The 14,257-nt window shown below is 44.2% G+C and overlaps 1 protein-coding gene across 1 annotated transcript in view; it reads left to right on the top strand.

The window, feature by feature from the left end:
- LOC146026652 (bestrophin-4-like) overlaps window positions 1-14,257 on the top strand; it is a 69,676-nt gene that overhangs the window by 3,546 nt on the left and 51,873 nt on the right. Inside the window, exon 2 of the mRNA XM_083157483.1 lies at window positions 116-444. Within this exon, the coding sequence (XP_083013609.1) occupies window positions 116-444 (329 nt within the window). The remainder of the gene's footprint in view (window positions 1-115; window positions 445-14,257) is intronic.

The following is a 14,257-nucleotide window of genomic DNA, read 5'->3' as shown; positions in this document are numbered from 1 at the left end:
CCCAAACTAGGATGTTGAAGTTTGGGGTACAGTATTTACGTTCCCTGAACGTGTTCTGTATGAAAATTGACTTATACTGTATATAATAATGGGGTGATAATGATCCTTATTACAGATGTGTCCTGAAAGGAGGTCAGAGGCTGCTGTTTGAGAGGGTGGCTAGACACTGCAACAAATACACTGAACTGATCCCCATTTCCTTTGTCCTGGGATTCTACGTAACACTTATTGTCAACCGTTGGTGGGCGCAGTACACCAGCATTCCCCTGCCTGACCAGCTGATGTGCGTGGTGTCCAGCAACGTCCATGGTGGAGATGAGAAAGGACGGTTACTGCGACGCACCCTGATCAGATACGCTAATCTGTCATCAGTGTTCATCCTGAGGTCTGTCAGCACTCGAGTACTCAAGAGATTTCCAACTATGGAACATATAGTGGAGGCAGGTGAGTGGTACATGTAGAGTGGCTGTCACATGCACATAAATAAATGTAGATAGTCACATGCCTCTGTGAGAAATTAGTTCCACCACCTCTCAAGGACCACTTTAAGCCCTTCTCTGGATACATTGAACTCAGCATTATCCATAGTGTGCCAAAACACCTGAGGCACACCCTTTGAGGCACACCGCTTTGCCTACATGTGAGTGCCACTCAGTCACCCCTCCTTTGCTTGCAACTGAGTGGGACTGAGTTGTGCACAAAAAAATGGTCATAATAGAGAGAGGGAGAGACTGCTAGAATGTCTTCACACAGCCACATTGTCTAGACCCCAAATTCCACTAGTCCCAGTCTCCTCACAGTATCACTCTCTCCACCTGCCCAAACCCCCCCCCCCTCCCCCCAAGATGACACTCTCCCACTGAACCAGTTCCCTCAAAGGACTACCCTCCGCTCTATGCAACCTCCCTCAGAACCACACATAGGCCCTTATTCTGATTGAGTCGGATGGCGCCGATGGTTGTGTTTGCGCATGTGCAGAGGCGTATCTGATCTGCGCATGTGCGAACGCCGCGCACGTCCGAATACGGCGTGAATTCTGTTCAATCCGAACAGGGGGTGGAGAGGGGCGTGAAGGGCTGTTTGGGCTCATTACCATATGCGTACGCCCCGCGTTTCATTGGCGTGATGCACATATGGGGGGCGGACATATGACATAGCCGGATGCCTGCTGGCCACCCATATCCCTGCGTTTGCACGGAGAAATGCCCAAGTGGTCGGGAGCACTCGGTGCTGCCTGACCACTCGGTCAAGCATTCGATGGTCAGCGACCATCGGAGGATGGGGGAGGTTCCCACAGATGGAGGAGGTGTTCACATGAAAAATCCAATCGCGGTCCGTTCGGTCGGCGTCTTACCGCAATCGGACGGTGTGAGCGATCCGTAGGGTAGGTGGGGCTAAGAACACTCGGTTCCTGTCCGAAAATACGCATCCGCCCGAATCAACTACAATAAGTGCCATACTCCGGACCATACTCTCTATGGGCCTTATTCTGATCGGTGCGGCCGGATCCGAATATGCGGCCAGGACCGTGCGTCCGAAACCCCGCCTTCCATACGGATCGCCAACTCCGTCCGTACGCGGTAAGAAGCTGGCCGAACGGACCGCACGTGTATTTTTCATGGAATACGCCTCCTCCATCTCAGGGAACCTCCCCCATCATTCGATGGTCGCAGACCATCGAATGCAGGACCGAGTGATCCACCAGCTCCCGCAACCTCAGAGCACATGGGCATTTTTCCATGCAAAAGCAGGGATCTGGGCGGGCAGCTGACATCCGGCGATGTCATATGTCCGCCCCCTACACGTGCGTCACGGCCGCATTACCATAAGTACGCCCAGCGTTTGCATGGGAACGCCCATGAAACGCGGGGCTTATGCATATGGTAATGAGCCCAAATAGCCCTTCACGCCCCTCTCCACCCCCTGTTCGGAGTGTTCACATTTCATGCGGAATTTGCCCGTACGCCCCGCTCGCACATGCGCAGAGACGCCTCTGCACATGCGCAGACACAAAACATCGGCGGCACGAACGCACCAACCAGAATAAGGGCCTATGTACTGAAATACACTCCTCAAGACCCGAACCTCCACCTGCTCTTGTATCCTCTTGATAAAACAAGTCTTATATCAGGGGTGTCCAAACTTTTTGTGACGAGGGCCAGATTTGGTGAAGTGTAAATGTGTGGGGGCCGACCATTCAGCCTGACATTTTTTGAATTATTAATCACATCAGAATGGTCCCCCACTCTGCCCCCATTCACTGTATGTCCCCCAGCCTGCCGCTCCTTCACTGTATGTCCCCCATTCACTGTATGTTCCCCACTCTGCACCCATTCACCCTGTCCCCCAGCCTGCTCCCTTAATGTCAATCAGTGCCTCCATTCATTGTATGTCCCCAAGCCTCCTTCACTGTATGACTCCCATTCACTATGTACCCCACTCTGCCCCCATTCACTGTATGTCCCCCAGCCTGCCCCTGCTCCCCCTTCTCTGAATGGCCATCACTGCCATTATTCACTGTATGTGCCCCAGCCTGACCCTCCTTCACTGTATGTCCCCCACTCTGCCCCCTCCCTTCTCTGTATGTTTCCCAGCCCCTTGTGTGAGCCAGAGGAAGGAGAGGCAAAGCAGGCACTGCAAGGAAAGGAGATGCTTGGGCTCCTGCTGCCACCCTCCTCCACTCTGCATGTTACGGGAGCAAGCTTCCCCCTTGCTGCCCCTTCCCCAAACACTGCTGTCACTGATTGTGGAGTAGGGTGATATATATACGATTGCAGCAGCAGGGGTAGGACGCCAAACACATCTGACTGTGGCGTCCGGCACCTCCTCACTGCAGCAGACAGCAAGGTAAAGGCGCGCTCGCCCGGGCCCCACCTTTAGTGTCCTGTGCTTCCCACATCTGATGCTCTGCCCGCTTCCAGCTGGAGGCTGCGGGATGCTTGAAATGACAGCACGGGCCACATTTGGCCCCCTGGCCTAACTTTGGACATGCCTGTCTTATATGCTTTTGTTCCCTTTCTGTCACACTCTCCTGCTGTAATCCCTCATAGGTCCAGTCCTCTCCTGTGCTCCTCACTCTATACCTGCTCCAATCCCCACCTCGTCCTGTAACCTGTGAACCAAAATGATTGTTTTACAACTACAGTAACTGACAGTCATCCTACTATAGATATAATGAGAGGGTCAGAGGAGATAAGATTAGTAACTTCAAAAACATCACTATAAAAATGACACTAAAATGGTTTCACACTTTATGTAACGTTGGAGCATTTTCTTCTATAAAATGAAAGAGAGGGAACCGGCAGGAAATAAAACCAGCAACCTGGGACCATTTTTTTTTACTGTTTTTATATATAGATTTTCTTTGTATTTGTGAATAACACAAATACAAAGAAAATCTATATATAAAAACAGTAAAAAAAAAAAAATGTTTACCGTAAATATGAAAAAGGGATTTTTTATATATTTTGTAGGAAGTCAAAATGTTTTCTTTGCGACCATTTTCCCGTTGACCTTTTGCGAGAGTCGATATTTTCTCAATGTCGACCTAACCATGTCAACTTTTTTCCTGGGTCAACCTTTTCACTGCCAACCAATAGAGGTCAACTTAGATCAGGCAAGTCCAAACTGTGGCCCTCCAGCTGTTGTGAAACTACACATCCCAGCATGCCTTGCCATAGTTTTAGCATTCCCTAACCTGTGGCATGGGATGATGGGAATTGTAGTTTCCCAGCAGCTGGAGGGCCATAGTTTGGACATGCCTGACCTAGACACTGACTACCCAATCACTATTTACCATTCAACCAGATTTCCTTGAAGATACTTTCCTCCTGCTCCAAAGATGCCCCCACCCCACCCTTGCAGGTCCCCTCCTGCTTTCCAGTCCCCTATGGAGGAGGTACTCCCACTTCCTCCAGCTTCCCCAGTGTACCCGGTGCACGTTACTGTAAGTCAGTATAATAGAGGAGCCCGTGGGAAAGTCACTGTCCTCTCCTGTAAGGTGACATGCCTGTGTAATTTATTCCATGCTGTATATTTGTCATCACAGTTATATATCTTGCTTTATTGCCAGAAACGAAATTATCCTGCAGAAGGAATAGAAGTTGCTGCAATCCCTGCTATTTATTTCACAGGTTATTATGTAGCGCAGCACATTTCGTTACAGGTTATTATGTAGCGCAGCAGATTCCATTACAGGTTATTATGTAGCGCAGCACATTCCGTTACAGGCAGGGCTATTTTTCAGTAGGCTCCAGCAGGAACTGAGGCCCTTATTCTAGTTAGCTCTTTCTGACGAAATACCAAAAAAAACCATGTGCACTGCAGGTGAGGCAGGTGTTACTTGTGCAGAGATAATTAGATTTGGGTGGGGCTTTACACCTGCCTTACCTGCAGTGCACATGGTTTTGTCCATTTAAGAAATATTTTGTCAGAAAGAGTGAACTAGAATAAGGGCCTCAGTTCCTGCTGGAGCCTACTGAAAAATAGCCCTGGTTACAGGTTATTATGTAGCGCAGCACATTCCTTTACAGGTTATTATGTAGCGCAGCACATTCCTTTACAGGTTATTATGTAGCGCAGCACATTCCGTTACAGGTTATTATGTAGCGCAGCAGATTCCGTTACAGGTTATTATGTAGCGCAGCAGATTCCGTTACAGGTTATTATATAGCGCAGCAGATTCCGTTACAGGTTATTATGTAGCGCAGCAGATTACGTTACAGGTTATTATGTAGCGCAGCACATTCCTTTACAGGTTATTATGTAGCGCAGCAGATTCCGTTACAGGTTATTATGTAGCGCAGCAGATTCCGTTACAGGTTATTATGTAGCGCAGCAGATTCCGTTACAGGTTATTATGTAGCGCAGCACATTCTGTTACAGGTTATTATGTAGCGCAGCAGATTCCGTTACCGGTTATTATGTAGCACAGCAGATTCCGTTACAGGTTGTTATGTAGCGCAGCAGATTCCGTTACAGGTTATTATGTAGCGCAGCAGATTCCATTACAGGTTATTATGTAGCGCAGCAGATTCCGTTACAGGTTATTATGTAGCGCAGCAGATTCCGTTACAGGTTATTATGTAGAGCAGCACATTCCGTTACAGGTTATTATATAGCGCAGCAGATTCCGTTACAGGTTATTATGTAGCGCAGCAGATTCCGTTACAGGTTATTATGTAGCGCAGCACATTCTGTTACAGGTTATTATGTAGCGCAGCAGATTCAGTTACAGGTTATTATGTAGCGCAGCAGATTCCGTTACAGGTTATTATGTAGCGCAGCAGATTCCGTTACAGGTTATTATGTAGCGCAGCAGATTCCGTTACAGGTTATTATGTAGCGCAGCACATTCCGTTACAGGTTATTATGTAGCGCAGCAGATTCCGTTACAGGTTATTATGTAGCGCAGCAGATTCCGTTACAGGTTATTATGTAGCGCAGCAGATTCCGTTACAGGTTATTATGTAGCGCAGCAAATTCCGTTACAGGTTATTATGTAGCGCAGCAGATTCCGTTACAGGTTATTATGTAGCGCAGCAGATTCCGTTACAGGTTATTATGTAGCGCAGCAGATTCCGTTACAGGTTATTATGTAGCGCAGCAGATTCCGTTACAGGTTATTATGTAGCGCAGCAGATTCCGTTACAGGTTATTATGTAGCGCAGCAGATTCCGTTACAGGTTATTATGTAGCGCAGCAGATTCCGTTACAGGTTATTATGTAGCACAGCAGATTCCGTTACAGGTTATTATGTAGTGCAGCAGATTCCGTTACAGGTTATTATGTAGTGCAGCAGATTCCGTTACAGGTTATTATGTAGTGCAGCAGATTCCGTTGCGCTTTAGAATTAGAAACAGAGATTAAACAAACTGGGTGGTAACAGACCGATCAGCTCAGTCCCTGCTATAGGATGGTTGTGTCATGTGAGCATGGGGACATTCCATACATGCAGACTGCCCTATTATACCCATTGTGTAACATAGAAACATAGAATTTGACGGCAGATAAGAACCATTTGGCCCTTTTTTTACCCTTCAGGTAATCTCATCCCTTTTTAATCCTTATTTCTTTTGATAAGTTGGGAATAAATCCACTGTTAAGTTTGAGGATAAATAAATGACACGTAATTACATATTTATCCAAAATAATATATTATACAATATTGCTTAATTCCTAGACAGACAGAACAGAACAGCACAGCCTCCAAAAACATGTGGAGTGTGTAGAATAGTGTGAAGGATAGTGTGAAGGAGAAGTGTGAAGGGGCAGGGCCCCAGCACTTCCCACCCTGCTGTTGTCACATCATCCAATTTATACTTTTTAAACTTCCTATCTATCTTTGGCCACAATAGTATGGGGGTGATTTCATATATGGTGATAATGCTAACTATTTAAATCATTACATATATGGAAGAACATATTTAGTATTGGTCAGCAGTTCTAGTCGGTTCTCTGACGTAAACATGTTGTAATTATACATTCATTTAAGCTATACATTCACTTCACGATATCTTCTATTGACAGGAACAACTGGTGATCCTCATAATAGCTTGTTGATTGGTCTTTGATTGACAGGAACAGGTGATAGTAGCTTGCAATTACGATATGTCTCATGGATAAGTCCTTGGATACATATACTGAATATAAATATTGTTTATTAACTTGAAATCTTCAACTTGTGTGGAAATATAACTTTGTCCCATCCTAACAGTTCCTCCTGTTTTTCCCACAAATGAAGATTTATAGTTGACAGGACTTCTTTAGATACAGGTGACATCTCTGGATCCGGATGATCAGTTTGAAGTACTCAGAGAAACTTCTGTAATCTTGGAGCACAATCTCCTATATATTTGGCTACATCTGTCACTCAAAGTGGGTGTCTGTGTCTATAACGCTCTGTTCCTGGACTTTCCTCTTAATGTGTGATTGCCTTCATCTGTGCTGAACACCTTTCTGAGAAATTAACCTGTTTAAAACAGGTGATGGCAATCATACATTAAGGGGAAGTCTAGAAACAGAGCATTGTGTCCCTCTTGGAGAGTGTCATGTTGGGAGGTATGTGACAGAGAACCAGCCCAGTGAGCCCACAGACAGTGCCAGACACCCACTGACTTCCCATGTTGCCCAGCACTGCTACTCCACAGCCACCAGGTGAGCGCCCCCCTCCCGCGATTTGTGGCAAAACCTCCCCCCCCCGCGCGCCCCCCCCCCCTCCCGCGATTCGCGGCAAAAACACCCGCTCCCCCGCGACCCCCCCCCCTACCGCGATTCGCAGCAAAAACACCCCCGCGACCCCCCCTCCCGCGATTCGCTGCAAAAAGAACCCCCCCACGACCCCTCCTGCAATTCGCGGCATAACCACCACCCCGCGACCCCCCCCTCCCGCGAATCGCGGCAAACCCTCCCCCGTGACCCCCCCCCCCGATTCGCGGAAAAAACACCCCCCGCGACCACCCTCCCGCGATTCGCGACAAAAAGAACCCCCCCGCGACCCCCCCTTGCACGATTGGCGGCACCCCCCCTGCGACCCCCCTCCCGCGATTCGCGGCACCCCCCCCTCCCCGCAATTCGCAGCAGCCCCAGGATTAAATGGCACATGCAAAACACTGACATGGCTATGGTCGACAATGAAAAAGGTTGACATGAGTTTTTGAAGATTTATTTTTAATTTTTTTAATTTTTTCATATTCATTGTCATGTGTCGACATGGCCACCAATGAAGTGGCACACTTATGTCAACATTTACATGTGTTGACCTTTCTGTGTTGATTTTTTCTTGTGGCGATTCGCGTCACACCCCCCCGCAACCCCCCCTCCCACGATTCGCGGCACCCCCCGTGACCCCCCACCTCCCGCAATTCGCGGCAACCCCCCACCGGAACCCCGCCCTCCCGCGATTCGCGGCACCCACCCCCGCGACCCCCCCTCCCGCAATTCGCGGCACCCCCCGTGATTCGCGGCAGCCCCAGGATAAAATGGCACATGCAAAACACTGGCACGGCTATGGTCGACAATGAAAAAGGTTGACATGAGTTTTTGAAGATTTATTTCATTTTTTGAATGTTTTCATATTCATTGTCATGTGTCAACATGGACACCGATGAAGTGGCACACTTATGTCAACATTTACATGTGTTGACCTTTCTGTGTTGATTTTTTCTTGTGGCGATTCGCGTCACACCCCCCCGCAACCCCCCCTCCTGCGATTCGCGGCACCCCCCGTGACCCCCCACCTCCCGCAATTCGCGGCAACCCCCCACCGGAACCCCTGTGAACCCCGCCCTCCCGCGATTCGCGGCACCCAACCCCGCGACCCACCACCTCCCGCAATTCGCGGCACCCCCCGTGATTCGCGGCAGCTCCAGAATTAAATTGCACATGGAAAACACTGACATGGCTATGGTCGACAATGAAAAAGGTTGACATGAGTTTTTGAAGTTTTTTTTTTCATTTTTTGAATATTTTCATATTCATTCTCATGTGTCGACATGGACACCAATGAAGTGCCACACTTATGTCAACATTTACATGTGTTGACCTTTCTGTGTTGATTTTTTCTTGTGGCGATTTGCGTCACACCCCCCCACCCCCCCCCCCCCCCCACAACCCCCACTCCCGCGATTCACGGCACACACACACACACCTCCCCCGCGATTCTCGGCACCCCACCCCGTGACCCCCCCTCCCGTGATTCACGGCACACCCCCGCGACCCCTCCTCCCATGATTCGCCGCAACCCCCGTCCCGTAACCCCCCCTCCAGCGATTCGCGGCACCCACCCCCGCGACCCCCCCTCCCGCAATTCGCGACACCCCCCCGCGATTCGCGGCAGCTCCAGAATTAAATTGCACATGGAAAACACTGACATGGCTATGGTCGACAATGAAAAAGGTTGACATGAGTTTTTGAAGTTTTTTTTTTCATTTTTTGAATGTTTTCATATTCATTCTCATGTGTCGACATGAACACCAATGAAGTGCCACACTTATGTCAACATTTACATGTGTTGACCTTTCTGTGTTGATTTTTTCTTGTGGCGATTCGCGTCACACCCCCCCACCCCCACCCCCCCCCCCCCCCCGCAACCCCCACTCCCGCGATTCACGGCACACACACACACACCCCCGCGATTCTCGGCACCCCACCCCGTGACCCCCCCTCCCGTGATTCACGGCACACCCCCCGCGACCCCCCCTACCATGATTCGCCGCAACCCCCCGCCCCCGTAACCCCTCTCCCGCGATTTGCTGCAACCCACCCCGCGACCCCCCTCCCGCGATTCTCTGCAATCCCTCCCCTCCCGCGATTCGCAGCATCCACCCCCCCACAACCCCCCCTCCTGCAATTCGCGGCACCCCCCGCGACCCCCCCTCCTGCAATTCGCGGCACCCTCCGCGACCCCCCCTCCCGCGATTCGCGGACACCTAAGTTGCAATACAGGCATCTTTCATACAATTCTAACCATATTTCTCATATACAAACGTTCACAAATTAAGGGGGCGCAGCCCCTTACGACGGTGTGAAGAGCGCCCGTAGGGCGCGATGAATCACCTAGTGCATTAATAATCGTGTAACCTATTGTCTTGATTCATAAACCATTTTATTAGAATCTTACTAAGAATAAACCCATTGCATTATTCTTTCTTATGGATACCATATGTTCAGCTAAGTGTAAGTGAAAAGAAAATTGTTATTTATCCCCCTATCTTTTCATCATTGTATCAATTATATAGTCAATCAATGGATATTAGTAATATTGTCAGTATGTAGGAACAATACGAATATGATAAATAGACTGTCGACTAATATCTTAGACTATTATACACATTAAACCAGTGTCATTAGCTTTAAATTACTTTTCTCTTCGTTGAACCTTAAATCGTGAATTCACTTATAATATCGAATAGTTATTGTGCTTTTCTTAATCAAAGATGTTTTTCATTTAATTTAATGTCAGTAGTATGTTGCACTCCAGAGACAATAAGGCCATTGTAATCACTTAGTGTGATTGAGACAATGTAAATTCTCAAACTATAGCAATTTAATCTATATCTATAGTAAATCTAATTTTGTGTAACATTATCTACGTCAGTAACCCTAGCTATGTGCAATGAACACAGACTAGAGAAGCTATTGGTAATACCAGGAAACTTGAACCAAATATCCATCGCTCACAACCACGTCCAGGATTGGACAGCCTTTTCTACATGTATTTTTTATTTTTATTTAGAGCATGGAGTTCCAAAATGCTTTAGTACTGGCTTTCCTACCTCAGATCTCCTTCAAGACCCTAGATAGGTATTCCACTTACTGTGTGCGGTTCTCCATTCTACCTTCCATCTGTTATGACGGATAACCCAAATTTGGGTTCTGGCTTGCCCTATATGTGAGCACACGTGATCTTCACGGCACACACTATTGTCCTGAGGTGTAGTCTGTGAACAGGTCACAATTCCCCACACTTACCAATAGTCGCTCTGAAATAAGACAATATTTCTTTAGTACATATACAACTACCTTTTGACCATAGGATAATGTTTCACACAATAGATTTTATGTACAATACTTCTGCAATCCTTATATCAGCAGAGAATCCATCTTCCATTTCATAATGGATACTATTGTTACTGAATAACTTTTAATAATTGTCTCTGTACAGTGCAAATACAATACTTACTATTTTATACCCAATAGCAGTCTGGATGTTTCTAAGAGGTAGCATAAGGCAAATCTTTTCTGTCTGACTATTTTGTAGATTTAACTTCATAATTTACATATTTTGGATTTTATCTATAAAACATTTAATAACATATAATCAATAATGTCTCACACATGATAAGCCCTAAAATGTGGATGTCAGTGGTGCAGATGTTATGCTAATCTGGGATGAGCACGGAATTAACCCCCCTTGCTCTGGCTCGCAGGTCTGTAAGAAGTTGACTTCAACCTGAATTGTGCTTCTGCAACTGAGGTAGTAAAACCACAGTATCCTTTAATTCTGACTCTGTTACCATATCCTGTGTCAGCAGGCACTTGCGCAGGTCTTTGACTTCGCCATTAATAGCCACCTTTCTGGGGCAGACTAGCTCCACCCTGGTTTTTTGTAGTGACACAGCTGAATCAGAATTCTGGTAAGAGTTAGATCACCTAACTAGAAACACAAAAAATAAATTAACTTTGCACATTATCCGAAACTAAAATACTGTATGTTGCGGTCGCAGACCATACAAGGAGTCTTATCAAGGCATATATACTTATTAAATAACACTTAGACCTTATTTTTCCCATTTGTGTTCTGTAAATAACCATTATTTGAATGTGCATGGTTATTGTATAACAAAATAAAACATTGAAAACTGCACAGCAGCAGTTATGTCATTATAAAACTAAAAATATATTTATTACATATATCCCCTGTTTGTTTGCACAATGGTTCGCCCATGGAGCAAACAAAACACTTAAGAAACATATTTTTTTTTAAAAACAATTAGCCATTATTAATTATAATTAATTAACCATATAATTATAAAGGAGAAAATAATTATGAAACTTGGGCATTATTCATACTATGGAAAAAGATTAATCCACTAGCATAGTTATAAACCAATTAATCAAGAGATTGCATACCACAGTTGTCAATATAGGCTATGACATAATTTCAAGTATCAATGTTTTGTTAGGAGGCGGTATTACAACTAACGGTCAAGCTGTGATTGGTAGTGATGTTTCAACAGCTCTACTTAGTCTGAAGCCCTAAACTGGGCCCTTTGAGGTGCTATAAAACACTTGTGGCACCTTATAAATAAAATAATAATAATAATAATATTATCCCCCCACAGTGGTCCACTGAAGCTTGCAATGCTAGTCTTCGCCTGCAGTCGCCCCGGCTGGAAGGGCAAATTAGGTTCGCCCAAACTCCGTTGCAACATGGACTTATTGTTATAAACAAAACCGCAGTGGAGGCTATGAGGTCATAATTGGAAAATTGACTTAACCCACAAATGATACAAAACAGACTATAAAGTTCACAAGCTACACCTGAGCAGCTGTGCTCACAGATACAAGAACAATGACAAATGAATAAGGCAAAACCCAGAAAACTTATCTGGAGAGAACATACAAACTAAACACAGAACATAAAAATTCAACAAAATCCTAAAACAGGAATGAGCCACTCTGTGGCTTGTAACAATGTATCAGTGTTCATATTAGGCTATGAAGGATAACATATGAAAAACAATAGTAATCCGTGTTTTGTTTTTACATTCTAAGCAATCTGTATACTAAGTCATTACACTAGTGATGGTCTAAAATTATACCACTGAACTTTTTTAAGTACTGTCAGTTCTAATTAAATGCACACATAATGTGTGTTAGTGTACATATCACATATTTCTTGCTTTAAGGCAAAAATTCTAGTAGAAATAATCAATGAAATATAAGAAATATCTTATCTGCAAACATAATGTAACTGTACTTTGCTTGTGAATTTAAAAAGAGAACAGAAATAGCAGTCAGATCGTATTTCTACTTGACTGAGGAGACAGAAAAAACAAATGTTACTGTCACATAATGGTTTCAAAAACAAATGAAACATACAATTTGAAATACTGATCAGATTTCTAAAAGAAAAAAGAAAAAGACAATTTTAAAGTTAGCGCTTTGATCTGAAAGAATGGTATTCAGCTAGCTTCGACTTCCGTGCACGAGCAGCTGCTACAGACGTCACATGCTTTGACACAGAGAGACATCACTTGATTCACACACTGGTACTAAAATAGTGCAGCACCGTGACCTGTTTGACCTGAGTTCTCACATGCAGTTGGTTAAATCCTCAATCCTTAACATGCACAAATGGTAAATACTGTATTTACTGAATGTTCAAATACAGTTAAGTAGTAAAATTCACCAAATGCAGAGCACACAAAGGCATACATAAGAATTAGGCATTCACATGAAACATTACAAATTACTTTAGACACATGACATAAACTTATGTCAAGATTTCTAAGATAATTTTAGTTCGTTACTTTTGAGCTCATGAGTGTAACGCAATACATTTGACTCTGTTTATTGGTAAAGGGGAAAAAAAAACTGAATAAAGATATAAATGTATTTTCCTGGCCAGGATACATTTTCCCATTTTACCAAATTGCAGACTTCAAACATAAGTCGTATTAGACATTTTTACTTTCTCAGATCATGTTGTTTGATCTGGGCACACATTTATGTATTCCTAGGATTTTAAAAACTTTAATTTCATTGTAACTAGTTACTTTAGTTGGCATGTTTTATATGAATTTTTATACTGTCTGTCTTTAAGATACTTCATTTTATTCTTAATTGCTCTCAGTGTACATTATTTTATTAAGTTTAAGCTAAGTTAATCTCTAACCTGTTATGATTATCTTAACACTTCTTCTTAAGTTACTGAAGTTTAATTTGCTTTATTAAAAAAACTGTATACCACATGTTACTTCAATTTAGAATAGGCTATGATTTTGATCTAGTTAATAGATGATTACTGAATTACCATATTCAGAACAATCCAGTTCAATATCCGAGCAAGACGTCTCTTGCTAAGACCTATATGAACCAGAATAAAACTTCAAGCTGATAGTCCCAGACATATCTCATCGAAGTTTTGTAGGTTTTAAAAACCCGTACAAATGAAAGGCTTATATTTTATGACACAATAGTCATTGTACCTATCACATACTAGAGCTGACTTCCCGTCACTCACTGCGATTAAATTACATCTATTTAAACTTAATTTTAGTGTTCCAAAAAAAACCCATAGAACCGTTAAAATATTGTAAGACACAAGAGCCCTAATATTTAACGTGAACCACAGTGACAATTGACCTTTTGTCACACACTGTGATTAAATTAATCTATTCCTTATTAACAGCCTATAATTTATTATTTAGAAAATAGCTACAGTTTTAATAATAAGTTTTCCAATTTAGAATAAGAATAAGCAATATCACATAAGATATATCGTGTCACCTACCGTCCACATCAGTCCACCTGCCATTCATAACGCAACTTTGCAATCATATTATAGTAAAAAAAGGCTTTTTCTCACCTTGTGTCTGTAGAAGTTGCGTAGAATGCAGCAGGTAGCCTGATGTGATTAGGCAGGAACGTCGGAGTCACCATTGATAAGTTGGGAATAAATCCACTGTTAAGTTTGAGGATAAATAAATGACACGTAATTACATATTTATCCAAAATAATATATTATACAATA

Source organism: Crinia signifera, chromosome 8 (assembly GCF_055691185.1).
Source record: "Crinia signifera chromosome 8, ASM5569118v1, whole genome shotgun sequence".
In the NCBI taxonomy this organism is placed as follows: Eukaryota; Metazoa; Chordata; class Amphibia; order Anura; family Myobatrachidae; genus Crinia; species Crinia signifera.
The sequence above is the reverse complement of the archived record's forward strand: the minus strand, read 5'-3'. Positions and strand labels throughout refer to the sequence as shown.